An 11971-nucleotide genomic window follows, 5' to 3' on the forward strand; every position below is an offset into this window, starting at 1 on the left:
TATCTATATATTAATGAATTTGGTGTCAAATTATCATTTTGAAACAACCTGTTGTGATGAACCGTGGTTACGCTGGAATTCATGGTTACTTCTGAAAGGTCTACCAGGAACTGTTTTATGTAACTTATGTATATTTTTGGTAGTCACTACAAATGGTTTGTCATCGTTGAGAATGCTTTGACTGTTTGAACGCAAATCTCAAATGCTAATTGAGCACTTTGAATCATTTAGATGTACACGTTTCAGCTTATGACCAATTTGTCAAACATCTGCTTGGTTAAGTCTAAATTTGGAGCAAATTTTTTAAAAATGCACAAGCTGAACAAAACAGGATGTGAAGAACAAAGTGTTTTATTGGAATGGCCAAAAACAAAAGAAAAAAAACCCTTCTGTTCACAACCACTCAAAGCACTGTCATCTTTCAGACATCAGTTCATTAAAGATTAGTGAAAAATCAAGACTGGTTTACTCAATAGGGAACTAAAATAATATTGCTTTTTTGTGGGGAAATTGATAACAAGATTCCACATGAACAAACTGACAATAAAAAGCTTCCAACAGTGAAAGTAATGACTGGAAAAGGTCAAAACAAGAAAACATGAAGCTTTCTTCTGTGCCTGTCAGTTTAAAATAAAGAAATGTTAAACACTTTAGTCACTCAGCACAAAGAGAATTTAAATAAGCTTAATATACAAAACATTAAGACTTTTACAGCAGTATATTCTCTCTGAAATGAAAAGTGTAACGGTCTCGATGTCAAAGGTAACAACTGAATATTACAGGATATGAGATCTCACTCTTACAGATTTAGTAAATATTCAAAATATGAACTGTTGGCATAAAAGACCCACTCTTTTTGGACCACTGAATTCAGTCTAGTAGTCAGTACCATCACACAACCAAGCTACGTCTCATAGTAAAAAAAAAACTTTAGAAAATTAAATACTAGGAGTGACAATGGAATGGCAGGATTAACAATACAATAGAAAAACAACTGATATAAAGTTTGTTCCCCAATGCGGTGCATATGCAACACAAAATAACCCCTTACTAATGATCACTTCACAATTATCAACCATATTAGAGGTAGATGTCCAATGTTTAACTGTTCAACTTGATTAAATTAAAACAGCTGACAGATTGAATATCAATGTTCCAAATAACAATTGTTTGGACGTCTGTGTCCAGTATATCAATGATTATGACATTTAAATACATATTAATATAAGGATTTACTATATTATTGGACTGATTTTGCACTTAATATGTTATTCAAAAAGAAATAACACAATCATTCCGTTTAGAACTTCATACGCTCTCTCTCTCTCTGCATACTGAACATTAGCACATTCTGCTCCAGTCCCACAGTGGTTCACAGTGCTCTTCAGCAGCATGCACTTTCTATTTGTCCTTCTTGCTCTCGGTGTCCATCGCGGTGATGGTCTCGGCCTCCGGTTCCTCCTCTTCAGGCACAGGGGAAAACACAGATTCGCTGGACCTCTCGAACTTCTCTCCTTTGGTCTTACCAAGCTTCTTTGACTGATACAACTCGTTGAGGTTAAACTCTCGGATGATGTTTTCCTAGAAACAAATGAAAAACACTAGGTCATAACACATTTATCTGTATAGTAAAGAAACATACAGATAATATAGACCGCTGAAGTGTTTGAAGAATGTTTCTGACAAAGTTTTTCCAATCTTGAAGGTCTTTTTTGGATGATTAAAGGCCCCCGATATACTTCAAACAAAGTTTGTTTTCGTTCTCCATTTGGGGGCAAAAAGAAGTTCGAAAAGGCTGAGCGACGGTATACTGTTTTCAAACATTCCTACACCCCCCGCGCTGCTGGAGGTGGGGTGTAGATTCATTTAAACGTGACGCTTTGGAAAACATGCATCTGATGTTTCTTTACGTCGCTTTTTGCATAACTCCGGGTCGTCGACACCAAGCTTCGTTGCAATTTCTTTCTAGGAATGAAATGCTTTCTCTGAATCTTTAAAGTCTCTCTGCGAGCGATCATAAACGTGCGGATATATTTGTGGCAGTTCAGCTATTCGACAGTGTATTTATGTTGCTAGTGACTTGGAGATGTTGTTCCCCGGCCTGACCTTTGTTGAATGAGAAACGAACCGGGGAAAAAAATAAATAAATTGCGCTTCAAAGGTGGTGGAACTCCAGAACACACCCATTGATTGTGTAATGGCCACCAATAGTAGTTCAAAAGGTGTTTAGGAGCCAAAACGAACTCACAGAAAATTTGTTTTGATGAGCTGTTTCGAACTTCATTTCGGCCTGATTTTGTTCGAAATGGCGTCATATCAGTTCGTTCTTCGACTTCGTTTGAAGTATATTGGGGCCTTAAGCCTCACCTCTGTGAAGGTCCAAGACACTGCCCGTCCCTTTTTGTCCACCTGAGGGCGCCTCATAATTTCCTTTCCTCCCTGGAAGAGCACTAGAGAGGGCAGCTGCTTTGAGAGAGGAGAGGTGCTGACCCTGTATCTGAGGGGGAAAAAAGCAAACATTGCACATTGTCAAAGTCTGTTACAATTAGCTCAGAGAAAGAGTGAGACACAGCAGAGCTACTTACTTTTTGGCTACTTCACTGTACCGACCAATGTCCACTTTGCCAAATTTCAGCCCTGCACAGTTGTACCTGAATGAGAGAGAGAACTTAATCGTTTCTATTCAGAATATTTAAATTCACAGAAACTGATGCTGGATGTACAGTACAAGTCAAAAGATTGAGGTTGGTACCATTTTTTTTTTATATATTTTAAATTATTTTATGCTTGTCAAGGCTTCAATTATTTAGTCAAAAATACAGTAATATTAATACAATTTAAAATAACTGTTTTCTATTTAAATACAATTTAAAATGTAATTTATTCCTTTGATGGCAAAGCTGAATTTTCAGCAGCCATTACTCTCATTTTCAGTAACTTGATTCTTCAGAAATCATTCTAATAATATGCTGATTTGCTGATCAAGATTTATTTATTCACTATTTTCATGCCAATCTCAGAATAAATTACACAAGATATATAATTAACAAAAAGTTATAAAAAGACATTTCAAATCTACACTAGGCAAAAATGCTAAAATACATTCAGGTGATAAATTTTTTAAATATTAAAATATTACATTACACCGTTTAAATTATAATTTTTTTTTCAGGATTCTTTGATTAATAGAGAGTTCACAAGTGAGATTTGAAATAGCAATATTTTGTCTTTTACCGTCGCTTTTGATCAGTTGAATGTCTTTTCTGAATAACAGTTTTTTTTTTCAAAAAACATAGTGAAGAGCAACGTTCTTACTTCAATGACAGATCAGCATAAACAGAGGCGAAAGACTGACACTCTGGTGACCAGTTAGCAAAAAACTCCACGATCCAGGTCACTCTGTTATCCTTCTCCAACTCATCCTAAGAACAACAGAAAGCGAGCATCTATACACACTAGCATAAACTGAAGAGTTTTAAGCATATATTTGAACTCTACACTCCCCTCAGGCCGCTGAAGTTAAAGTTCAACTATGAATGTGGCTGAAATTTGAAAATAGCTTATTTGCATAGAATATTGGCCTTTGAATTCCTATTACTAATACGCCAAAGCACACTCAAGCTAGTTCCCTTTGATGTTTTAAGTCAGTGATTAGTATGCACTGAGACGTCCCAGAATAAAGTGTGCCCATCACTGACGCTCTTCTAGTATACATCTCCCCAAATCATTCTCATTCATATTGTTCAGCACTTTTCCATTCTGTGCAAATGTGTTTTGAAAACCAGCAGCTCATGAAGCGTGACTAAAGTACTTGTGTCTAAAGAAAACTGGCAAATATGAACTCATACTCACATCAATGGTTTTATCACTGAAGTACTTGATGTATTCAGGGCCCATGTAGAGCGGAGGTTTGCAGGTCATCAGGAAAACTGCATCAATGATAAAAGAATATTAACCGCCATTATAAGACATCAGAGGTATTTTAGTATAAATGATATGCTATTATAGTTTTTGTTCATATTCTTTTTAATTTGACTGATATATGTTCTGTTTTCATTTTAATCAAATTTAAGTTTTAGTTTTTCATATTTTATTTCATTTTTTTAGATTTCGTTAACAATAGCAAACCTGTGCTATATTTGTTTTTTGTCTACAGTTCTTTCAAAGGAAGAGGACTCCAGTTACATGTTTCCTATTGAGACTGTTTGCAATCTTGTGAAAGATAAAAAACACTGACCAATACACAATGTCAAGTAGAGAAGCCCCAAACGTATGTCCAGTCTGAAGAACAGAATCACATTGGCCACTTTACAAAAGAGAATGATGTTGCCCACATGCTGCTCGACGGTAACTGGGGGGCAAAAATGAAACAAAAACAACATTTTAATATTGCACTGCTTTGTGAAAGGGGTCGAGTTGAACAGCAGAGTTGGAGGAGGGGGAAAGAGAGTAACAGAAACACTGAATGACAAAGAAAACTGATTTAACAACAAACACAACGACAACCGTCACTGAGACTCACAGGTGCCCAAATGTTTAGAGTATAAACAAAACCTTCACATTCAACCTCTGCATAATGACGATGATGATGGTTAAGAGACGTATGAATATCAATAAAGAATGCTATAGAGAAAATTAATTGCAAAGATGGGAAAGAGTGTTTTAAGAGGGAGAAACTCTTACTTGCTCTTCTGTTCTTCATCATGACTATAGCACTTAAAAACATCAGTATCTCCACCTCTCTCTGAAAAAAATGAATAAACAAAGGCTTACATTCATTTAAATGTTGCACAGTAAAATGCATATTAAAGACACTTATAGATGGTATAAATTTGTTTATGAGTATATTTATATAGTAGTTTTAATATGCTTTCACGTTTATTGTTTCAAATTACTCAAAATCCTACAAATTTCTTTGAATTTAACAGTGCTCAGATTTACCCTGTATTGTTCAGTGTGCCATATTTTTTGATAAATTATGAATAAATTAAAATACACAACAGTGAATGGTACAGATGCACCACACGTGGGACACGTTGCCAGGTTTATTATTTCCACATGCATTGTTTTTATGCATGGTATTCCAAACTCTTTTCCCATGATTTAGGCTGGTTTTCTTGCCAGCTAAATAGCGACCCCCAAATTCTGCTGGCCACAGCCCAGTCCCCTTGTTACGAAGCAGATTAACTGCATCCGTCATCATTAATCATGTGTTAAAACCCCAAAGGTCTGCTTTATACATACCCAGTCAAAATCACATGAATTGCCATCTTCGCGCTGCGTCGAGAGATGTTCGCAGATGCCAGGCGTTTTGCGGACAAACATGAACGCGATAGACATAAACAACGACGCGATGTAGTATGGCTTTAGTAGCCATTTGTAAATCTGCGGCAAATGATACAGAAACGCGAAGAGAGGTGTTAATAAAGCCATTCTTCTTTTTTATTTTGAGAAAACGAGTGCTGCGATGACCCGAGACAGCAGAGTCCGCATCAATACCGCTATCAACGCGAGACAATATTCGTCGGCAAACTGAAATTAAACGATTTAAAGGAACAGAGGTCACTGCGGACGAAGAAAAAATAGCCCCGCCTCTTTAAAGCACGCCCATTGATTGGTCACTTTCCTGAAACGACGTCGCTTATTGGTCGGGATGTCACATAAAGGGAAGGACAAGAGAAAGTTTGTCGCTTGTTTTCTTTACCGTAATACACAAACTCCCAGCGACGATTTTGACATGACACAAACGTTAATTATTTGTCTCATCTTATATAATTATTCATGCAGATGAACTACAATATTATACAATATAATGCATTGTAGGGCGCATTATACGAGTCTATTTTGGTGCAGTTTAGGAAATGTGTACAATGAGATCACGTACTTGAAAAGTTACGGTAAATTTCCCCAAACAACCGGAAGCAATTGTCAACAGATCGTCGTTCTGCAGTAGCATAGCCAAGACCAGCGTCCACGCAATAATAACATCGTGCTGTAGTTTTACCGTCATGACAGAAATCTTCTCCTCTCTGTATGGTCAGCCTGATTCACAAGGTCCAGCTGGGCCCTCTGCGCTTGGCTTTGGGTCTGGGAAACCTCAGGTACCCCAAAACATGGGCCCGGTGTGTTTCTCGCATCAGATGGTGGATGAAGGGGGTCCGATCAGAAAACCCGCCGCGATGAACGAGCCCTTCTACCTGCTGCGAGAACTGCCCAGTGAGCACCTCTTTGTGATTTTAATATTGGGGATATTGCTGATTATGTCGTAGTAATATATAATGCAGTACTGTGTTAGTGTCAGCGTCATTCTAGAGTGATTGTATAGCATGCACCCAGGTATTTACATAGTAATTCAAAGAATACCACGGTGGTACTATGTCCAATAACCATGGTACTTTTCCATGGTAACCATAATACCATACCATGCAATATATGTAAGACCCTTACTAAGATTACCTAGTAACAATAGTTAACAGCATCACTGTTATTAAAAAAAATAATAAAGTGAAAAGAAAATCATTTTCAAAATTAATTTGTTATGGTTTTGTTTTTATTAAAAACAATCATTGTATTTTGTTCTACAGTTTTTAACCAGGGAGCCGGGGCCACTAGAGGCCCTCAGCAAACTTCCAAGAGAGCCTCTGACACAAAACAAGCTTTTAAAATAAGATAAACAACAAAAAATTAAAAGTGTGATTTCTCGGAGTGGAAAAGTCATGTAATTTTATAAATATTAATAATAATAAAAAAATCTTACAATTGGCAATTTTTTATCATGAATATACATTACATATCATTCTGCTAGCTATATATCGGTTAAAAAGAGTGGAATTCCTGAACATTTTGCATTTAAAATGTAAAAAATTCTAAAATGTAATTATTTTAATTATTGTTAGGCACTTGTTGTAATCTGTGATGAAACAAAACATAGTCATTACAGCAGATGTACCAAAGGAAACCAATTAGCCTTGGAGTCAAAAAGATGTTACCATGGTAAAATTTTGTCATGGTAGTCATTTTCGAGTTAATGGAGCAGTTTTGGTCACCTTTATGAACCTGTATGAATTTTCCCTCTCATATCTTCTTCACAGTGGAGAATGAGCTGACAGGACACACTAATCTCATCACACACTACAACCTGGAGCACGCTTATAACAAGTTCTGCGGAAAGAAGGTGAAGGAGAAACTCAGCAACTTCCTTCCTGAGCTTCCTGGTGTGTATGCGTACTTCTACCTTTCACTGCCCTTCACTACTCACCCTCCACTTGGTTTCTTTGTCATTTTGAACACAAAAGAAGATATTCTGAGGAATGTTGGTAACCAGACAGTTGACGGTAGCCATTGACTTCCATAGTGTGAAAAACATTCATAACTGTTTGGTTACCTATATATATTTTTTTTCTATATTTGGGTGAACTATCCCTTTAAGTAAAAAAACTGCCTGTATTGAAACTACATACAGTCATGGCCAAAAATATCGGCACCCTTGGTAAATATGATCAAAGGCTGTGAAAATTAATCTGCATTGTTAATCTTTTGATCTTTTATCTAAAAAAAAAAAGTAAAACTGTAACCTTTCATTGGATAAGAATTTAAAATTGGGGGAAATATCATTATGAAATAAATGTTTTTCTCTAATGCACATTGGCCACAATTAACGGCACCCTTTTATTCAATACTACTGAAACCTCCATTTGCCAGTTTAACAGCTCTGAATTTTCTCCTATAATTCCTGATGAGGTTAGAGAACACCTGACAAGAGATCAGAGACCATTCCTTCATCCAGAATCACTCCAGATCCTTCAGATTCACAGCTCCATGACGGTGCTTCTTCTCTTCAGTTCACCCCACTCATGTTCTACAGGGTTCAGGTCAGAGGACTGGAATGGCCATAGCAGAGGCTAGGTTTTGTGCCCAGTGACCCATTTTTGTTGTTTTTGAGGTTTGGATTATTGTACAGTTGAGATTTCTAACAGAGTCAGTAACTTGTTGATTTTTTATCTGTTTGTATTTGATAGAATCCATGATGCCATGTATCTAAACAAGATGTCCAGGACCTCTTGCAGAAATATAGGCCCACAACATCAAAAATACAGCAGTATATTTCATTGTACACATGGGGTACTTTTTATCCCTGTGTTCACTAAACCCATCTTCAGTGTTTGCTGCTAAAAAGCTCATTTTTTAGTTTCATCTGACCATAGAAGCCAGTCCCATTTGAAGTTCCAGTCGTGTCTGATAACTGAATATGCTGGAGTTTGTTTTTGGATTAGCTAGGAGAATTTTTCTTGAAACCCTCCTAAACAACATGTGGTGATGTAGGTGCTGTTTGACAAATTTATTTTAAGGTTTTCTGACCCCGAGACTCAACTATTTTCTGCAATTCTCCAGCTGTGGTCCTTGAAGAGTCTTTAGCCACTCAAACTCTCCTTCTCACCGTGCATTAGGACGATATAGACACACGTCCTCTTCCAGGCAGTTTCGTAACATTTTATGTTGATTGGAAATTCTTAATTATTGTCCTGATAGTGGAAATAGGAATTTTCACTGCTCTAGCTCTTTTCTTAAAGCCACTTCACTAATTTGTGAAGCTCAATGATCTTTTTCTGCTCATCAGAAATATATTCTTTGGTTTTTCTCATTGAGATGGATGATTAGGGGATTTTGGGCTTTGTTTTCCTTCCTATTTATATTTCTGTGAAACAGGAAGCCATGGCTGGATAATTTCATGTTCATAATCACCCTGGAGTGCTCAAAATTGTGAATATGAATGGGAATATACTTCAGAGAGATTTTACTCATAAGAATTTCTATGAGTGCCAATAATTGTGTCCAACGTGTATTTGAGAAAAACATTTATTTCATAATATTTTCCCCATTTTAAATGATTATTATCCAATGAAAGGTTAGATTTTTGTGAATTTTTAAAATAAAATATCAAAAGGATTAACAATGCAGATTAATTTTCACAGCCGCCTTTGATCATATTTACCAAGGGGGCCGATATTTTTTGCCATGACTGTAGTATTTTGATCCTTCTGTATTCCAGGTATGATCGACAGCCCTGGCATTCAGGACAACAGCTCTATGCGATCTCTCATCGAGAAGCCGCCAGTGTGCAACAACTCGTTCAGTCCTCTCACTGGTGCTATGCTCACCGGCTTCAGGCTACACACTGGCCCTGTAAGTGTGTGTGTGTGTGTGTGTGTGTGTGTGTGTGTGAGTGAGAGAGAGGCTAAAGAAGGATCCCCTTTGCATTTAGAGAGGCAAGTGTAACTGATGCTGCCTCTGCTTTGACTGTACCCTATGGTTTGTCGATGTCTTTCTCAGACAGCGTTGGTAGCGAATGGTTATGTGGGCCAGACCTTTATTGTTGTTTTGCATGCATGATTTATGTGACTCTCTCTGTCCTGACAAAGTTACCAGAGCAGTACAGACTGATGCACATTCAACCACCGAAGAAGAAGAACAAACACAAGCATAAACATCATCGGCCTCAGGATCCCTTACCGCCAGGTGACGGTCAAACACAAACACACAAAGAAACAAACGTCTGCTTTCTTAAATCTTAACTGTCAATCTCACGTCTTTACCACAGAAACTCCGTCAGATTCAGACCATAAGAAGAAGAAGAAAAAGAAGGATGATGACCCGGACAGAAAGAAAAAGAAGAAAGATAAGAAGAAGAAAAAGGTTAATTGGAGTTATTATAGTCTTCATATGACAGTACAGATTACAATTGGCCTTAATTTATAAGAAGTCTTCTACACTACTGTTCAAAAACTTTGTGGTCAGTAAGATTTTTTTTAAAAATGTTTTAAAGTGTCTTATGCTCACCAAGGTGGCATACATTTGATCTAAAATACAGTAAAACAGTAATGTTGTGAAATATTATTACAATGTGAAGCACATATTCGAATATATTTTAAAATGTAATTTATTCCTGTGCTGGCAAAGTAGAATTTTCAGCATCACTACTTCAGTCTTCAGTGTCACATGATCCTTCAGAAATCATTCTAATATACCGATTTGCTGCTCAAGAAACATTTCTTATTATTGTCAGTGTTGAAAACAGCGGTGCTGCTTAATATTTTTATGGAAACCATTATTCTTTGATTAATAGAAAGTTCAAAAGAAAACTGCATTAATCAGAAATTCAAATATTTGGTAACACATTAAATGTCTTTACTGTCACTTTTGATACATTTAGTGCATCTTTTGTAAATTAAATTATTAATTTCATTTCAAATTGTACCGACCGTAAAGCTTCTAACAATAGTGTTTTTGATTTGTTCATACATTAATACATAAGTAATTAAATTGTGATAAATACTATACCTGATATCTCTGATAAAAACAATATTGTTATTTCTCCGTGTTCAGAATCGCCATAGCCCTGATCACCCAGGCATGACTGGAGCTCAGCCCAGCAGCAGCAGTTTGAGATAAAAACGAAGAACAAGAGGAATGAGATGAAGAGAGGCACAAGCAATTGGGCCTTTTCTTGGACGTCACAGCTTTAATGTTACAGTGACTCAGATGTGTGTATATAAGTGTGAGAGTATATCATTATGTAATGTACCAGAAGACCTGGTAAACATCGCATCTGTTATATTTGTAAGTGTCTATTTATGAGTATGATGAATAATTTTTCATTCAACTTTTTTAAAACCTTTTTTACAAATAAAACAATCAGCTGAGAAATGGGCTGATTTGTGAGAAAATATTTGAATTTATTTGATTTTTTTTTTATTCTTTCAGGCATATTTACAATAATGAGCACAGTACAAGCACCATTATGTTGAACAATCAGTAGAATCATTGAAACTGATAACACGATTACAGTTCTGTAACATACAGAACAGAACTTTTGAAACAAAGAATATAGTGCAAAACTGGCCTCTGCATAAAATGAATCATCTGTATTTACCATTTGTCGTATAAAGCTGCATTTCCATCAAGTTTAGTGAGAGAGGGATGGCGAAAAAAAATTGCTTAAAACCAAAGATTTAATCTAAAATGATCAATGTCAAGGTAAAGTGAGCATTACATGAAGCCCTGCCTCATTTACCTGAGTCTTGAAGAAAAACATCACATTCTCTACATTCCAAAAAATGGCAAGCATTATTTTTGACTACGCATACTAGTGAATTTGAATATGTCTGTGTCCTGCACATACATAATGAAGACCATAACATGGTAGAATACAAGTTCACAGTCATTTGTGAGCTACTCTCTTGAAAATTCCGGCATAGATTTTCAAGGAGGCTTTTTGATCGAGACATGGAGACTGAAGGTCAAGTTCCCCTTTTATGGTATCTAATCAAGTTTGGATTAAAGATTATGAACACAAAATGATTGTCTTTGGTATGAAATGCACTGATAAATTGTGCACAATAACACTGATTTTCTTAAGAAAGTAAATAGAGCAAATTTAGATTCATACCGGTGCTTCACGGAAAGGAAGTTTAGATCATATTTAAGATCTCCTTCTGGTTCTACTACCATTTTAATGGACATCTCAAAGTGTCAATGCAATAATAATAATTGAAGAAAACTGCAAACTATACAGGTCCTTTTCAAAAAATTAGCATATTGTGATAAAGTTCATTATTTTCTGTAATGTACTGATAAACATTAGACTTTCATATATTTTAGATTCATTACAACACAACTGAAGTAGTTCAAGCCTTTTATTGTTTTAATATTGATGATTTTGGCATACAGCTCATGAAAACCCAAAATTCCTATCTCAAAAAATTAGCATATCATGAAAAGGTTCTCTAAACGAGCTATTAACCTAATCATCTGAATCAACTAATTAACTTTAAACACCTGCAAAAGATTCCTGAGGCTTTTAAAAACTCCCAGCCTGGTTCATTACTCAAAACCGCAATCATGGGTAAGACTGCCGACCTCACTGCTGTCCAGAAGGCCATCATTGACACCCTCAAGCAAGAGGGTAAGACAC

General features: G+C 36.3%; 2 protein-coding genes across 2 annotated transcripts; one reads left to right on the forward strand and one right to left on the reverse strand.

The window, feature by feature from the left end:
• Positions 1 to 329: 329 nt before the first annotated feature.
• LOC306874213 (thioredoxin-related transmembrane protein 2-B) lies at positions 330 to 5620 on the reverse strand. Its single transcript, XM_079424082.1, has 8 exons — positions 5245 to 5620; positions 4684 to 4744; positions 4238 to 4351; positions 3853 to 3929; positions 3316 to 3422; positions 2586 to 2651; positions 2368 to 2497; positions 330 to 1581 (listed from the first exon to the last, which is right to left on the reverse strand). The coding sequence occupies exons 1-8, from the start codon at positions 5431 to 5433 to the stop codon at positions 1402 to 1404; spliced, it is 924 nt and encodes a 307-aa protein (XP_079280208.1). The 5' UTR covers positions 5434 to 5620; the 3' UTR covers positions 330 to 1401.
• A 38-nt stretch (positions 5621 to 5658) lies between these two features.
• On the forward strand, positions 5659 to 10720 carry LOC306874099 (mediator of RNA polymerase II transcription subunit 19-B). Its single transcript, XM_079423859.1, has 6 exons — positions 5659 to 6216; positions 7092 to 7214; positions 9050 to 9183; positions 9420 to 9516; positions 9599 to 9693; positions 10384 to 10720. Exons 1-6 carry the CDS (start codon positions 6009 to 6011, stop codon positions 10447 to 10449), a joined length of 723 nt encoding a protein of 240 aa, XP_079279985.1. The 5' UTR covers positions 5659 to 6008; the 3' UTR covers positions 10450 to 10720.
• The last annotated feature ends 1251 nt before the right edge of the window (positions 10721 to 11971 follow it).

Source organism: Barbus barbus (assembly GCF_936440315.1).
Source record: "Barbus barbus genome assembly, chromosome: 8".
Taxonomy (NCBI): Eukaryota; Metazoa; Chordata; class Actinopteri; order Cypriniformes; family Cyprinidae; genus Barbus; species Barbus barbus.